General features: G+C 35.9%; 1 protein-coding gene across 1 annotated transcript in view; it reads right to left on the bottom strand.

Moving 5' to 3' along the window:
- Positions 1-18,444, bottom strand: part of LOC125819945 (nuclear pore complex protein NUP107) — a 33,856-nt gene that overhangs the window by 1,479 nt on the left and 13,933 nt on the right. Inside the window, 16 exon segments of the mRNA XM_049499349.1 lie at positions 1,492-1,633; positions 2,342-2,544; positions 2,765-2,921; positions 3,028-3,202; positions 3,726-3,914; positions 4,012-4,110; positions 4,474-4,596; positions 10,321-10,452; positions 11,413-11,501; positions 12,557-12,614; positions 12,697-12,926; positions 15,593-15,691; positions 15,883-16,050; positions 16,118-16,210; positions 16,716-16,778; positions 16,780-16,875. Coding sequence (XP_049355306.1) covers positions 1,492-1,633; positions 2,342-2,544; positions 2,765-2,921; positions 3,028-3,202; positions 3,726-3,914; positions 4,012-4,110; positions 4,474-4,596; positions 10,321-10,452; positions 11,413-11,501; positions 12,557-12,614; positions 12,697-12,926; positions 15,593-15,691; positions 15,883-16,050; positions 16,118-16,210; positions 16,716-16,778; positions 16,780-16,875 — 2,116 coding nt within the window.

The raw sequence follows: 18,444 nt of genomic DNA, 5'->3' as shown, positions 1-18,444 counted from the left end.
GCATAATGAGATTGACTTCAAATGGTAAAAGATCTGATGATGTGTTTTGGACTTATGGTGAACTTAGAACTATAGAACAGGGGTAAAAATTACAAAAATCAAACGATCAAAGGTTTTGACAGTAGCAGATACTAATACAACACCATGTCAATCAAGAGATTTGATATCACTTGAGTTTCAACAAACCTCATTGGATTCATTGGTAATAATATACAGGTAAGATTCTTTCCCAAAAGTCGCGGTCATTGTCTTGATCCATATATGCTATGAGGAAAAAACACTAAGAGGATACTAATTAATGATAGTACAGTTCATAAAGCAACTATACATAGGGAATTGAGAAGCATGTTCAACCAAATGAAATACAGACGTTATAACTTTCTTTATGTGCAATATATGAGCACAAACTATATACTGAAAATAAAATAGTACCTAGACACTAGCAGAATAACTATTTGAATCCATTCATTGAGCACAATCTATATACTGAAAATAAAGTAGTACCTAGACACTAGCAGAATAACTATTTGAATCAATTCATAAACTCATTCTCAAGAAGTCGGCAGTACCATACTATGACCTTACTTTCTTTCCACAGAGAGCAAGAGAATCAATATTGACTGATCATACTTGAGCTTAGCAGAGTTTTGCCAACATAATAGTCAGATGGTGTGACAAGATTTAAAGAGGTTGATTCGAATTCAAAATGACACTGGGTTCATTAAAAATGTTTTTCTAGAAAATTATATTTTCCTTTACAAAATCATTCTCCAGTATTTGGTTACCATAAACTGTGGAAATATATCTCTTGAAAAATACTTTTTTACAAGGTAAATATATTTTCCACCAAGTGGGAAACTGATAGAATCACACATGGACAAAAGTCATTTGTTATACAATATCCCAACTCTTAATCCATAACAGCAGTTCTAATCAACACGACATTGTAGTCAACTGGAATTTGCACTCTGGTCTTCCAGGTTTGCACCCACTCCAATGTGGTGGAGTTTGTTGTTCAAGTAAATATGTCAATTTTTTGAGAGGTGCTAAAACAGTGAGTAAATCAAACAAAATGTGGTCTAGGAAGCATTAAGTAAGCAGAGGTGAAATGAGAAAGTAAACACAGATAAAAAAGGATAGAAAAGAAAACACATAAAATTGGAGGAAAGAAAGAACAAAGAAGATGGAACACCAGAAAACTAATTGAAAACTACAAATGAAGATAAGGCTAAAGCAATTTAATATCAAGGCCTAAAATACACAACCCGAAACTAATTGAAACTAACTAGTGGCAAAAAGGGAGAAAAAGATGAAATGAAAAAGAATGACATATAACTAGTGATATTTGAAAGCGCACAGCAATTTGCAGCTTAAGATGAATGTGGTCCTAAAAAAAGCTCCAAGAAGACAATCGTATCAACGGGAGGGCCAAACTGGGAGAAGGTTATTCTTAAAAGTTAAAACAAGTTCATCAACCAGAGAATCTCATACCTTTAAAACCAGCAGCAAGCATTGCAGCAAGAATACCACCATCATGGAACTTATGTGACCCAAGCCCATCGTTTTCTGTTGCTAAGCAGCGCAATACAACCTCGACACAATAGTTGTCTCTGGACGATATAGAGACACTCACCTGCACAAACATTAACACAATGCCAATCACCAACATTATTATGTTTATGTTGAAGGTCAAGTCTTCCTAAAGCATAACCTTTTGCTTGAATCAGGGTTTAATTAACTGTTGATTTAAATATTTTGTTTTAACCGAAAAGCCTAATAGGTTGCTTGGATTGGCTTATTTTGAGTGCTTTTAAGCCATAATAGCTCTTAAGCACTTTTGGAGTGTTTGGGTAAATAAAGTGCTTATAAGCACTTGGTTTAAGCTAAAATGATAAAAATAAGCCAAAAGCCATAACAAGGCTAGAAACCCACTACAAAGGGTATGAGCCTTATAGCTGGATGAGTATGTGTACTATCTATTACTCTTATTTTAGTTAACCTGCCTAAATATCAGTGTATGGACTATCATATTCTATATAAATCATTACACCAATAGGCCATAACCAAGACAGATGTATTCATGTTTAAGTACATTTGCTAGCTAGCATGTCCATTCCGACATCCCCAACACCCCTTTTCTGGCACTGATATCTTGGCAGAGAGATTCCATTTTACCATTTCTAAAGCTCACTAAAACTTGTCTACTTTTGATAGGTACCTTGATTAATGGAAAATTAGACCAACATGGTCCAAGACTCCAATTATAAATAAAAGTTAGACACAAAAAGAAAGAGAGGACACTCATGTATTGGACATGTCCTCACTGGAAAAATTAGCATACCATTATTTGGCGATTTAATACTTCTTCCTCACTGACAGAAGAGTAAAGGGCGCTCATTAACGTTGTACATAAGGTGGCATCGGGAGCCATAAAATCACCAGCTGATGAACAAAGCATCGCAGTTGCATGCAACTCCAGGAAAACAGGTTCATCACTTTCCAATACGTGATCTTCAGTTGGAACTAACCATGGATTTTCTTGCCCTAAGATACACATTCAGCACATTAATTTTGTGGAAGCCCAACAATTCAACTGTAAAAGGCATACACTTGAGAAGAAATTGAGAGCCAATGTGTGGGGTAGACGAAGAAAAAATGAGAGACTTTGCAAGGGATAGGCATATCATTTATGAGAAAGCAATACATCTTCTAAGACTAGATATCTTCTGAACAATTCTTTCTCACAGAGGTTACGTTCACTCACGTTGTAGAAGCGAGAGTGATGTATCAAGAGTTTCTCTAGCTGCTATAACTTCCTTCTGCTTTTCCTCATCGGAGAGTTCAACTGGTGAAATTTCTGCATTCTCTAGCTCAACCTTCAGCCAGTTGCGATAAGTTGCATCACATGAATAGAACTCACTCTGATTCAGAAAAAAATAATATTACGATTAAATTATACAAGATCGAAGAAATAGCAAGCAAATTAAAGGCATCTCGAGATCTTCTGTAAAATTCTCAAAAGCATACCCAGTCCTGGAACTCCTTTAGATTCTCCGAGAACTCATGACTCTCAATGGAAACAAGCTCATCTGATAGTTGTTTCAATGGCTCAGCCAGTAAACTGAGCAAAGTATGAGCACCAATGGGCATTGCTGGAACCCTCCACATTGAAATAAGAGCAAATTCCCTGAACAGCACATTGCTGTGGAAGTAGTTGAAAGTGAATCCCAATTATATGTTAGGGACAAACAGTGAGCAAAAGTACTTAAGCATCCAAAAGATTAACAAACATTGGTGGAAGGGGGACGCAACAGCACACAAACTATTGAGGTGGGGCATGTTGGCAAAGAATGAAAGCTGAAAAGAAGAGTATAATGGAGAATTTAAAATAAGAACTCCTGCTAGTTTACTGATTTTAAAAAAAAGGTACTCCTGATGATACATATGTATACACAAACTCAATACAGTTTAGGATCAGAACACATTCAACCAAACGAGTTGCTTCCTATTTGTAGATGGGAACCTACTGTTGGGGTTTCTCTCCCTTTATTCTTTTTTTTTCTGGGGGGGTTCTACAAAATTACCTTACCCATCAACTGCATGTATGAATCAACATTCATGATTTTATCGTTCATGAGATAACCAAATACAGAGTGGAGGGCATGATCATTTGAGTCACCTCGAGGAATAATAAATTAAGAAAAAAAATAGGGAAGAAAACTGACCTGTGCATCAATGCCCGGAAAAGAAGTTTCATACTGACAGACGTAGAATTATTGATTGTTGAAGGAGGTGTAAAACAAAGCCACTGAATTACCATAGCTTTCTGAAGGCTCTGCAATCGATGCTGCTCTGCAACACCAGTTTTGCTATCATATTTCCCAACTCTAATTTCACGAGACCTTGAAAGAACCCTGTTTAAAATAATTATAATTTAACGCCAAGTCCTTTGAAGGAATTCTATTTTGCATGATTTCAAAGTCACAAAATATGTGTGAAGAATAAAGGAACCTTTCAATGATCTCCTCAAAACTGCCCTTTGAATCATCTTCTGGAGCAAATGGCAAGTATTCAATTGCAGAAAGGAATATTTTGTATCTAACATGAGCACTGTCAACAATGGAAAAGCGACAATGGAATCAGACAGCAACTTAAGCCATTACAAACAGTTTAAATAAAAATCTCTGCAAAAGTTCCCTAGTAATGATCAAGCAGAATGAACTGTTCCTGAGTCATAAAAAAAAAAGAACTTCTCCCACAGTATAAGGGTTTGGAGTTTGGACAACAAAAAATCATTATGGTTTGTTGCTGCCATGAGATTTATTTATAACTTTTTACCCTATTGTTTTTGGACAAGTTCTTATTTATGATGTCCAACAAAAAGTCATTATTGTTTGTTATTGCCATAATGCTTGCTTTTCCAAAAAGAAAAAATTAAAGAGAAAAAAGGTCAGGCATTATATAGGTAAATACCTGCTATTCAGTCTCAACTCCATCATATGCACAAACAGATCAATACAACGATGACGAGCTAACTGAGAAGCATAAATCCCAACCAACTCTTCATGTTGCTTTGTAAATAGAAACATAGCATACCTGCAATTGCAGTTCAGGCTTCAGAAGCAGATAACATAGTGCTAAAAAAAACCACAAACACTGGATATTGGACTATAACATTTGAAAATAACACTGAAAATAGTGCAGTACTACTTTGAGTTCTTACAAAAATGGAGCAGATATACTTGACACAATGAAAAAAAAAATGACAGATGAAGACATCAACTCTTCATGAAACGTGTCACAAAAGGCAAATCCAATCAATCAGGAACCAACATAAACAATATATTGATGAATAACCAATATATGGTATCAAGTCTAGTTTATTTGTTTGAGTTTGGAGTTTAATGATTGCAAACCCACCTCAGTCAGAACTCCATTGGATTTCTTAGTCGATTTGGTATATCATAGCATAAAGATCTTAAATGTTTTATCGTCTTTACCTAGTGTTATGCACATGAAAGGACCTTGGAACAAATAGCTTTGTATCTTATTACGATAAATTTCTCAATAAATTGTTTGTCTACAAATTCTATTTAGACTATTGTCATGAGAAGGAAACGTGAAGATTACATATCAAACAAGAAACTTCTGTTAGGACAGGTTTATATATTTCATCACATGTATATTTTGTAATTGGGTAACTACTTGATAGTCTAATAGAATTGTTATTTTAGGCTGCCACCTAATGTAAGGTGCGTAATATAATCAGCACAAGGAATTTTACCATGGAAAACTTGTTGAGGGAGTAAAAAACCACGATCTACCCTTGTAGGATTTACCTCAAATTTCCACTAAAAACTAGAGCAATCTTAGGTTACAACTCTATAACCAAAAAGATAACTCCTTAGTACCTTACCCTTCCTAGTTGCAACTGCCCCTTTCAAGATTCTACCCAAAACTTGAAAGCCTTTACAACTCAAGAAACAAAAACCTATTACAAATCTTCTATGAAAGTAAATAGGTTACAATTTAAGAACAATCAACTGAGCAACTCAAGAACAAAAGCAGAAGCTTCTTAGGAACAAGTTCTCTTTGTTGTCAGACTGATTCTCACAAAGCACTCCTCACAGTGAATACTATTGCTAAGAGCACATCTTGATCTGTGCGAATAGCGTCCTCTTCAATGGCATCAATGTGGTTTTTATATAGGAGAGGTGATGGTTGAAATCCTATTATCTTCTTGTTCCAAAACCCATTGGAACTTAGTCAAGAAATTCAATCCCAATTGCACTTGCGACCTTCACCTGTGATTTCTCCTAATCCAAAGCTCTCTCCTTTTGTGCAAATATGATAATGCTTCCATGTTGAGTTCTTGTTCCTTGATCCACACGTTTGTGTCATAAACCAAATTCCTCAAGGAATACTTCTTGGACTTGGAATATGCTTCGCGTCAGCTGGTCATCGGCCGTCTCCCGTCTTCACATCTCCAGAAGACGAGTCATAGAATATGTCTATAGAATATAAAATGATAAGCCTCAATACGAGTAGTACAAACTTCTAAATAATCGTTGCTCCATTTATACTTCATCCTCGAGATCACCATGGATTAAAAGCGCTTTTAATGTTCAACTGATAAAAAGGCCAATGGCAAACAACAACCATGGATAGAAAAAGACGGACAGATGCTACTTTATCAACGGGGACAGATATCATTGTAATCAAGCCCAAAAAAATTAGATAACCTTTGGCAACAAGGCAGGACTTAATCGATCAATTTGGGATTATGTTGGGAGACACAAGTCATACAATATGTCTGAACAATCGAAGCTATCTTAGAAGATGTGTGTTATGTTTGTCAAAAAAAAAAAAAGATGTGTGTTATGTGCTTATGCTGAAGGAACTCAATATAATTGGACAAAGAAATGATCCAACTTCCTGCAGCACCTGTATCATCTTCAACCTTCCGTCAAGTGTCACAACAAGGCAATAGGAGCAAGATCTCACTAGAAAAGTAAAGTAATTGGCTTAGAAAAAATAATGCTTGTTGGTAAAACACTAAATTTAGTTGGAAAAGTCAAGCATCCCATATAAGGAAGTTACAGAAGTTCTATGAAGGTCCTTGATACCAGAAAAAAAAAGGGGATGAACAATAAATTGAAATTTCCACCAAAAACTGGGACTAATAGAATCGGGCCAGAGTTCCAATGATCGAAAATGAATGGAAATACGGTGGATAGAGTCAGATTATGTAGATGAGCAACACAGAAAAAGATTCTCACCGAAATATGGTTGTAAATCACCACACATGTTGATTTTCTGCAGACATGTGGGAGCGCATCTAGCATCTGTTTCAGGTGGACTTCGTTTTGTTTTACTCACCAAAGAAATCCTAGTCTAACGGTAGCGTTATTTTATCACAACACTACCAAAATTTGAAGTTGAGACTAATAGCTTTTCTCGTCACCGGAAAATGCACAGTGACTACACTTTCTTCATTCTTGATGTTGTTGATATTACACAGAGAATTTACCACAAGTGCTCTGATACCATAAGAAATAATGGAATGGGGTGGAGAAAACTCTGCTCGATCATTCTCTCAAGCCATTAGGGATTAAATAGCTAAGTCTACATACTCTAACGAAAAAAAGAGAATCAAATACACAATTACAAGGAGTATATCATTTACAAGATACCTAGATTGTCCTAGAATATCTACACGATACTAACCTCGATTCTTTTATGCGTTTTTTTTCTTTGATAACACAATGGATGATTTAACAGTGAACAACCCATCCCTCCTCAACCCCCACTAACCTACATGAATCCTGCATAGAAGGTACTATGATCTGTTTGTAGAGTGCTTCGACCAAATTCTGGCACTCCCCGTCTCCCACTTTTGTATATTCCTTCTAATCCTGAGGTCTTAAAGTAAAAGTACCCACACATCCATATACCTTCCACATATGTTGGGAATTGGAGAATGGTGGTCCTTTCTCAAGAAAACCTCATTATGCCAAGCAGGGGCGGAGCTACGTGGAACCGAGGGGGGTCACCCGACCCCCCTCGTGGAAAAATTACATTGTATATGTAAGGTCAAATTCTGGTTTTATGGGTATATTAATTAAAATGAACCCCCTCAACACTAAAGAGAAGGATAGCGGAATGGTCAAGGGGTTCAAGTTCCGCCTGAAAGGGCTGATTTCGAATCTCATCAGGCGCAATAGTTTTTTTCATCTTTTTTTATGCTATAAAAGGGCTGAGAAGTTTTGGGCCCAGATTCCCAAACAAATGAAAAGGCCTCATTGGTTCAATGTGAAGCTTTATCCTTTTTATTTTTCATTATTTTCTTTTTATGCTATTTCTTTTCTTTTTTTTCAATTTGTCTTTGTTTAAATTTATTAGCCACATTCTTTGTAAATTTTTCTTTTAGATTCTTCTTATTTATATTTTTCATTTTGTTTCTACATAGTTCTCTTTATGTGTACTAAGTTGAAGAAACGATAAATTTTTATTAAATTTTAAATTGAGTTAGAAAAAATATTTATATATAATAAAGTAAATTAAATTTAACCAAACGAAGAAATATTAAAATTGTGAATAGTTTTTTAAACAAAATCTATTTAATTTAAATTTTTTTCTTTAATTTCATTGTATTTTTTTTCAATTTTATTCTAAGGAGATGAAAATTAAACTAATCTTATTTGATTTATTGATCATTTGTTTTTTTACAAATGACTAACCTAGTAAATTGAATTAATTGAACTAAAAAAAAAGATGATGTCATTTATTTATTTTCGAAATATGTCGATTTTTACCCCTTTAAAAAATCTTGGTGATTTTTATAGTAACATAGATTGAAAGGGCACTAATTCAGAATTTTTTTAATAAAAAAAATCAAAATAAAATAAAACATGACAAAACTTAAAGAAAAAAAGAGCACAAGAATTTGAAAAAAAAAACTCGATGGAGCAGGGTAAAAAGTAAGAAGAACCTACACGCGGCATAACAAGACAAGTTAAATTTAGCGAGTTAAGATTAATATTTTTCTTTCCCATCTCACGTATTTATTACTTTATACTTCGAACCCCCTTAGCGAACATCCTAGCTCCGCCACTGATGCCAAGATGCTCACAAGAGATGAGACGGTTTTCCTGCATGATGCAGTTTGGAATCCCAGGGCACCAAGAAAGGTACGTTTCTTCGTATGGCTGGCAACCAGAGGAGCGATTATGACAGCTGAGAATCTGAGGAAAAGGAGGATCACCTATGTTAGTTGGTTATTTAAGTACAGAAACTCGGGAGAGGATATGGCAACTATCCTGTCAGGTTGCTTCAAGGTTATGATGGGCCTTTTGACATTGTTTGGACTACTGTGGTCTGTGGACTATGCCAGGGACGATAAAGATGCGTTGTTTAGTTGGGCTTGTAGAAGACAGAAGAGAAGGTGCAAGACATGGAACATTGCTCCATTAGCCCTTATGTGGTTAGTGAGGAGAGAGAAATAGAAGACCTTATGAAGGAATTAAACATGATTTTGTACATTTGAAGAATAGCCTTTTTTATCCCTAGTTATTTTTGGTGCACCCATGAGATTCTGTTAGTGCGGAACTGTGGATGCATGGGTGTCCATTGTAGAGAACCATTTATTTTTGTAGATTCTCTTTTTTGGTATACTGCTTGTATAAGGGAGCATTTTACCTTTTTCTGATGAAATGATTCCTTACTAGATCAAGACATATGTTGGATTGTCAGTTCTCTGAGGTTCGATAATCTCACTACATAAGGAAGGGAGGCCCTTAACGTATCCTTACCAGACTCATGGTTCAAAAGCTTATTTCATTGCCAACCCCGCCCCCATAAAAGCGATCTGACCACTAAAGTCTTCCCATCCCTTCATGATACTCCTTCACAAGCCACAACCAAACAACACTACGAAAAAAATTCTAGTCGCCCACCCTCTTCCGTTGTGTTAATACTCTTCTGCAACCACTTCCCTCTATAAAAGTGTGCACCTCCACTCCAAATCTACATAACTACTTCCCAGGCAAAACTTTTTCTAAAACTCTGAGGACTTCCACTCCTAGCCTTCCCACTTCCCCAACTCACCAAGTGTAACTTTTTGATATTATGTCAAAAAAGATTAAGAATGATGATAAAAAAGAGCATTGAAGTTGACTCTATTTTGCCTTATCAGTATTAAAGTTGATTCTCTTAGTTCTTGAAAATCCAGATGAATCTCTAATTTTGTTTTTTCTGTGATCTGTTGGAATCAGTTGAAAAATACATTTCAAGGCACTAGGGGAACAAAGATGAAGTATAATTCAAGAGACCTTGTTGTGTATGGTCTATGAAGTCTAACTTGATTGAAAGTGTAAGAATGCTTCTAAGTTCATCGCATACAAATCGGTCGAATAATACTTTTGCAATTAGTACTAACTAAAGTAAGGCAAACTAGGTAGCTACATAATTTAAAAAGACATCTCAGAATCAATTGAATTACAGACATCGTAAACAAAGCAGTATAGAGCATTAATACAAAATGGTTGATAGGCGTTACCACACATTTCCAAGCTTTTAGTTTTCTCTTAAACTCATAATTTGCGTACCACGAATCAAATAAAATAGCTACAGCAAACTTTAACTGATTTTCCACCAAAACTACATAAGATGCTATAAGCAGTGAATTATGGACATGTTCTCCAAAATGTCATTTTAAAGAAACACATGAGATAAGATGAAAAGAACATGAATATTGATTCCCTATATACCTTCTACATTTATCAATACCACCAAAAAAAGAATATGCTACATAGTACTTACATGTGAAGAATGAGGTCACCAACCGTCAGTAATTTCTCTCTAAAATCATCCTTCATTTGATCTTCGAGTAAGTATCGGAGCACAAGCACTAAGTGTGCACCAAGGCGCATCATTTGTGGGTCACCATGAGGTCTAAGCGTAAAAAAATGCAGAGTCAGCATAAATCACATCAAACATAAACTTTGTTTCCAAGAATACAAGTACACATGCATATTGTGATAGTCTATTACTAAACACATGTATAGATAAATCACCCATGTAATTCTAAGTTCTAACTATCAAGGAAACAGATTATTTTGTAAGATCCAGGAGCCAAAAACAACAAAAGCACTTCTGGAAGCCTAACCCCTTGGACAATTGACATCAGGAAATATAACATGCTTAATATAGAGGGGAGGCATAGTATGTGAAGTGTCTGCTAAAAGATTTTATGAGGTGGTCACACAAAATTCAATACAGTGCCAGAATAGGTAGACATCCTGGTTTATATCTCACTACTATTCCCTCCGCCCCATATTAGATGGGCATCTTACTAAAAATATTTGTCTCATATTACTTGATCACTTACTAAATCAAGATAGAATTAATTAATTTTTTCCCATTTTACCCCAACAATTAATATGGCCTTTGAAAGTTTAAACAAATTTTGAAGACCCAAGAATTTTTTTTTTTCACGAGGCAAATTAATATGAACGAAGGGAAAAATAGTAAAGTTGATCAATCTATTAATGATTTCTTAATCACCGTGTAAAATAGAAAGTGTCCATATAATACGGGATAGAGGGAGTACCATTTTAGAAAAGGAACTTTACGTGTTGGACAAGAAAAAGAACGAGACTGAAACGTGAAGAGATGTGTTAGGAAGTAATTAAACAAAAAAAAGTATTTTGTTTCTAGCAACTTCAACTTTTTGATGAGGTGGTCTTACAATTCAATAGTGTTAAAATACTGTCAAGATTCTCAAAGATACTCTCAAGAAGCTTTACAAAGACAATAAGAATCAAAAACAACTGCAGCATAACTAAATCTTGGTGTGTATAAGCAACAGCGAAACTCAGCTCATGTACAATGAAATGTGAAAGGTTCACTTACTTGAAGAAGGTTTCATCATCTTCAGAAGGTGATATCCAAGACCATATGATGTCCAGCAAACTTGGTATGTCTCCTAACATAAGGTTCATCTGTTCAAAACTTTTGGTTAAAGCTGCAGAACAGATCAGTTCAACTAGAATACTTGGGAAATGATACCGTACTTAGCTAATATACACTAATTTCTTCTTCGTGGGGAAGATGTAATACTCCCTCTGTTTCAAAAAGAATGACCTACTTTTCTTTTTAGTATGTTTCAAAAAGAATGACCCTTTTCCTTTTTTGACAACACTTTGATTTCAGCTTTTCATGTTGGCATGTTTAAGGCCACAAGATTAAAGGGCATTTGGGTACATGTGACATAACTTTAATTTTGGACCACAAGATTAGAAAAGTCTTCTTTATTTTCTTAAACTCCGTGCCAAGTCAAACTAGGTCATTCTTTTTGAAATGGAGGGAGTAACTTAGAATGACACCAAGGAAAAAGACAGGATACACTGTACCCAAAGTTATTACCCGCCCAAACTACTATATACACAGAACTGCTAAGGCAAAGAAAATGGAAGGAACTGGGCTTTTCTAAGACTGACACAAGACCAAGTGAGGAAGTCCTAAAATACCAGATTTTGTGGTGCACAGAGATATGGGTTTAGCTGCCACAACAATACATTCAATGCGTACACGTTGTGAATTTGTGACAGGATAACATCAAAGAAATATGCCATCAGAAATTACTTAGATCATAAGACAAGACAGACTAACTTTCACAGGCAGTGTTTCTTTGACATTCAACTCAGTAGACTGTATAACAGCTTAACACCACATAGTATTTACAATTTGTAGCACACTGAAGATAAATCTTTTTAATGTGCTACACTGCCTTTCTCATCAAGTGTACATAGTGAAGACTTGCATTTAACATAACCTACGCTTCTGGAATTAAGTTGTTTGATGCAAATGATCGTGATTCGTGTGTATAGACTCACACAAGTACATTCGCTGGTAAGAGGCATCTTGTCATCAAAAAGGGGGGATACTAAATTTTCCAATTTCCAATAGATCAAAGGGACAAAATAGAGGCTAAAACAGATTAGTCCTCTAAAGAAAAAGTAAAATGGTTAATATACTATATGAAACGACTCTATACCTCAATTTGTCTCTGCTGCTCCTTGCACGATCGAGCAACAACTTCATGCACCGTGTCGCTAGATTACAAAGAATTTTTACAGATTCCAGATAGGAAGTAGCAAAGAAAAATATGGAGCAAAATCTGGACAGCATAGTTACCTTGAGTGGAGTTTCTGAAGAAGAGCAGAAAGGTGCCTAGGTTGCTGATTCACAACTTGAAGTGGCCAACTATCAGGACCAACAGCTGGCTGAGAAGCGCCATCTGCAAAATCTGGACTAATTGCTTCTTCAAAATTCTTGAAGTGGTCACTTCCACCGGGTTGCAGGCGGGCCAATTCCACATCAACCTGAAAATCAAGCCATGATTTTGCCATGGCCCAGCAAGCAGACTGGAACAAGAAAATATTGATTTCAGTATCAAGAGCAACACTAAAATCAAAGAAGCAGCAGAAGGAAAAACAAAAGAGAAGTGGAAACCAAAGCTCCATATGAAAAATGCAAGCAAATGGTTGAAAATAAGTTCATCCTCCAAACAAAAGGATGAACCTAAATGCAGTAAGGCAATTTGTGATGAAAGAACAAAAACAGTTTATGCTGAAATAGTGCTGTCAACACAATCAAACCAGGTTATGAAAATGTGCATTCAGATGCAAAAAAACACAGTTCATATTTTTAATTCAAATCTGAAATAGTGCTGTCAACACAATCAAACCAGGTTAAGAAAATGTGCATTCAGTTGCAAAAAAACACAGTTCATATTTTTAATTCAAATTCAGTGAGTAGTTCTCTTACACTAAATATCTAATTTCTTAGTTCTAAACAAATAGCATATTCATCCGTAATATTTTATCAACAAATGTTTTGTCCATTAGTTACTGTTGTTGCTCCCTAAAGACAGAAATCATGAGCACTGAAACGCAAACCTTAATGCCTTGGTCTTGCACCAAAACGTTGTATAACTATGGTAAAGTACACTCTACTGCACCTAACATGAGGGCTCAAGTACACATCAAGAGTGTTGTTGTATAACTACAGTGAAGTGCACTGTACCGTACCTAACTTGAGGACTCAAGTGCGCATCAAGAGTGCCTTTAACAATAGTTGATAGAGGAGTATAATGCAAAGTTGACCATAGGACTATGGAATGGCAATGTGTATCATGTGGTTGAAGCAACTGTTTAAAGAATTGAAACTCAGAAAGTTGATAAAGATCAAGTTAATTTGTGAAACCAACTAGTCAACTACCATTGCATGTTGCTTCTAACTCAAACGCCTGATAGGATCAAGCACGTTGAGACTGATTATGATCTTTTTTTTTATCAAGTAGAAGATATCATTGATAATATAACAAGGCATTATGGCAGCATACAAGAGGTATACCAAAAAAAGGAGACATACAAAATATGGTTCTCCCCAAAAGACACCCAATCCTCTATACAAGCAAGAACTACATGAGTGCACCAAAAGTAAATAAGGGATCAGAGACTATTTCTCAATTGAGCAAAAGCTCATCTCCACCCTTCAAAAGCTCTACTATTCTCTCTTTCCAAATGACCGACAAAAACCAACAGTAACATTCCAAGTCTTGTGCCTTTTTTCTCCTAGCTCCACTCTTCCAGCTGAACATCAACTCCTTCACGGATTTTGGCATAACCCAAGGAACACCAAACCATCTAATAATATAACACCATAACCTCATGGCTAGTTTGTAATGCACGTCCTCGCCTATCTCCTTACATAGGAAACACCAGCTTATGCAAACAACCTTTCTTTTCCTAAGATTGTCCGTCGTCACTATCACCCCCTAGTCGCCAACCACGTGAAGAAGCACACCTTAATCAGCACCTTAGGTATTCAGACCGAACTAAGGGAAACTATCATCCGCCCTAACCAGAAGCTTCTCATAGAAAGACTCGACAGAGAACACTCTGTTATTTCCCAACTCCCAACTCAAAGCATCGGGTCTGATTATGACCTTATTCATAAGAAGATACATTCTAAACACATTTCCAATAACAATTCATTACCTAGCAGATACATCAACTAAAGCTTGCAGATTTCTTCTAAATCAACTCTATAAGAGTATCAATTGATTACCACTTTATTTATAAAAAGATACATTCTAGACGTATCTATACTAGTTTTGTGGTTCAATTCATTAGCTAGTAGATATGTTCACAACAGCACTCCAAGGATTAAGTACATGTGAAGCAATAATCTTTAATCTACAATTTAGAAGTGTAAGTATGTGCTCAGGTTTCTTAAGGACATATGTAGTCCATTTTACACTTTCGCATCTTTGTTTGTCAAATAATTATTTTATAGATTCCAGAAAACAGCCTAGTGTGCAATTCGTATAGAAATACAGCTTTACATTCACAATTTCTTTGTCACTTTTATTTTTTTTAAATCTACTTCACAGTGAATAAAATTTCGAGGAACAAAACGAACAAGGTTATTTGAGGAGTAAATTCATTTAATAAAAAATTAAAAAGAAAAGTGAGGGCCATCCATCTAGATAACCCGTGATTAGGCCCTCCCTAGGGTTAGGGTCTAGTTTCCGGATGAAACCTCCTCATTTTAAAGTATTAACTGGGACCTGGACAGTGGGCCAGTTTTTTAGGGGGGTCTAGACCCATCCCATTTTCATTTCATGTATATCTAGAGTCTTTTCTTTCTCTTTTTTTTTTTTTTTTTGCTCATTTGTATATCTAGAGTCATTATATGTATTTAGGTTCATTGTATAGAACATTCAAATGAACAGGCAATAATTAGGAGTCCTAATAATTAGAGAATTGTATTAAAGAAATTGAATAATCTGATGACATATTGGAGTCCCTCCTGTCCCAATCTCAATGTTCCCTTCTAGAAGTAAAGTTTTAAGTTATGACAGTAATGATCAGAATCTGTACAATATCTATAAGACTAGTGAAGTTTCTAGAAGAGATCTAATCAACATTCAGCAAAATTTTCAATCCCACGGCTACCAAACCTGTAGTATCATGGATATTAAAACACAAAAAACACCGCATTTAGGAATGCAGGAAACTTATACCTCCCAATCCATACATGTTGGAAGAATGCGTTTCAGATTACTGCACTGGGCTGCATATACTGCTGCTTCATACTTCCCACCATCTTGGTCAGCAATTCTCTTCAATATAGAGAAAACAAGTTCCATCAGTTCAACTGAAACCAACCCCGTCAACACAATCATAGATGGAGAACTATCCAGAATAAATCCAACATATCTTGCATATAATATGAATAAACAATTATTTTTGGACGAAACAAAAGCTAGAAATGGTATAGGAAAATCTCATCACTTGAATTACTATTTCCTACCTCGGAAGCACAATAGCAAGCCCATTTCCAGAGACGCCATTGATGACCAATTCCACTTTCCAGCTCAATGGCCTGTAAGGTTCTGTTCTTGCCATTTCTCACTAGGGCTTCCATGGAAGGAAACTGATCAAACCCTCCGAATGGAGATAGTGTTGCAGCTCTCCATGACTGTCAAGTTAATGCTTTTATCAGATAAAGGATATAGTGTCATACTTACCCAAAAAGATTGGCATACCTGTCCAGCTGACCGGCAGAGGCTGCATGCTTCTTCCAGTCTCCCGGCCCTTGACAGAGTCCAGACATCCTCCAGAAGAGATTCATCTTGTTTCTAAAGGTACAAGTAACATACACCATCAGTTGATGAGATATCTAGGCATCATGAAATCCACCAATATAGACTATAAACTCCCTCTAACAGTGGCTACAAAGATCTTGGTTTTTCCATTTCTTGTCTACTATCCCCCCCCCCCCCCCCTTCTTCATATGATTAATTAATAAAGCAAGCAGGGAAACATGAGATGCATAATAAATGATACATAAATTGAAAAGGACTACCATGAATGTAGATAGGCATAAAGAGGGTGGAAGAAGACATGAGATTCCCAGGAGAAAGCTGAAGCATGGTGGCTTATGCCATATCTAAGCCTACGCCTACAGTTCAAAGGATGATACAAGGTCTTCTAATAATTCTACATCTAGAGATAGTTTTTTCTATCAAAAAGAAAAATCCAACAAATTCTGACAATCCACAAAAATCATCAATCATCCAGAAAGAGATCAGATACGGAAACACATATGCAGATAATGAGGTCAATCTATTTGCAAGAGAATACCTTGTCATCAGGTAACTGCTGAGCATGTTCACGCGTAGGTGCATCAAAGTCCAAGTGTTTTAATTGTCTTTGGATTTGAAACACCTTTCTTCAGGAACCGTTGAGTGTGATGCCAAATTCCGGAGCTGGGGAGATAGGTGCCAACGTGAGAGCCTCGCACCTGCAAATGTAATTAAGTACAGCAAAATCAGAAATAAACACCACTACAAGATTTCATGAAAAAGAGAAATATGTCTACTATAGCAAATAGAAACGGCACTGAAGATATGAGCAGTCTTTCCCCATTCATTTTTGGTATTTATGCTAGAGAATTAAAGGGGAGCCTTGGAATTCGAGCCGTGGAAGCTGCCACTAATGCTTGCATCAGGGTAGATTGTCTACATCACACCCCTTGGGGTGTGGCCTTTCCCCCGACCCTGTTAACACGGGATGCTTTGTGCACTGGGTTGCCTTTTGTGCTAGATAATTAAACAAACAAATAAACCATCAAAGTCATCTCTCTTACACACTACGATTTTCGTGCAAACAAGTGAGGGAAGAAAAGGAGAAAAAGATGACATCCCTTAGTTCCAGAAGAGAATGCAGCAAGAGAAAAAATAAGAACTTGAAACTTATGCTGCAATTAGAAATACCCCAACAGATAAATCTAAGTAGAAAATCTGATGTAACATCAAAGATCTTATCCCAATTTAAAAAATCTAGGAACAAAGGCCTTTTTTTATCCATCCGACTGTCAGATTTTTTTCTTTTTTTTTTTACTTTTTTATTTCATGGATCCCTCAGACTGTCTTACCATACCTTTCTGAAATGCTTTCATGCTCCATTCATCCAAAAAAAACTGATTTCATGACCCAATAATCAAATCCAAAATGGGAATGCCATAAGAACAAAAGTATAATCAGTGTGTACAAACAGAGCAAAATAATGAGTATCAGAAAGAGAACAAACAGAGCATATACCAATGCAGCCACAAAAGTATAATCAGTGTGTACAAACTGAGCAAAATAATGAGTATCAGAAAGAGAACAAACAGAGAAAATAGTACAGTAATCATTGAAGACAGTACCAATCATCTTCCTTAGACAAAGTAACTTAGTATATATTTTGTTTACTCTTCACATTCCTTGATCACAGTGATAAACCTTAGGCTTGAGCTTTTTAAATTGTTTCCTTTGTGAAGTTCACTACGAAGTAAATCCCCATTTCTCACCATAATTCAACAATAATGCAGGTTAACAACCAAGCCACCTTGGATTGACTCAATTAAAGCTTTACTTAAAAAGAATTTCACCAGATCAGGGACAAAGTTGAGCCAAGTACAAGCCAAGGACCGAGACAAAGAAGCATAATTCTGTAGATTTTATTCGGTTTTCTGCGAATTTAGTGAAGGTCTTTACTACTAAACTATTGTCAAATAAATTTGAGCTGAAACAATCACTCTAGAAACTCTCTCTTCCCTCAAGAACAGTTTTCAATACTTTAATACATCCTAGACATTCCATTAATTTGAGATTAAGAAGTAGATGATTGATTGATTTATTACATCCCAAACAAAGCTCAAACAGAATATCTGTAAGAAAAAAAATTACACAAAGTTTATAAACTTATTTTTTTGAAAAAAATCACACAAAATTCATAAACTATGTAAGATGAAACTTATGTTAGCCTGTTTAGTCCCACATCGATCAAGTCTATGAGCCATTATCTCCCTAAATGATCTTCGACTATA

This window comes from Solanum verrucosum, unplaced genomic scaffold (assembly GCF_900185275.1).
Source record: "Solanum verrucosum unplaced genomic scaffold, falcon-dt-bn FXZP01000229.1, whole genome shotgun sequence".
In the NCBI taxonomy this organism is placed as follows: domain Eukaryota; kingdom Viridiplantae; phylum Streptophyta; class Magnoliopsida; order Solanales; family Solanaceae; genus Solanum; species Solanum verrucosum.
This window is presented reverse-complemented; position numbering and strand designations above follow the sequence as displayed.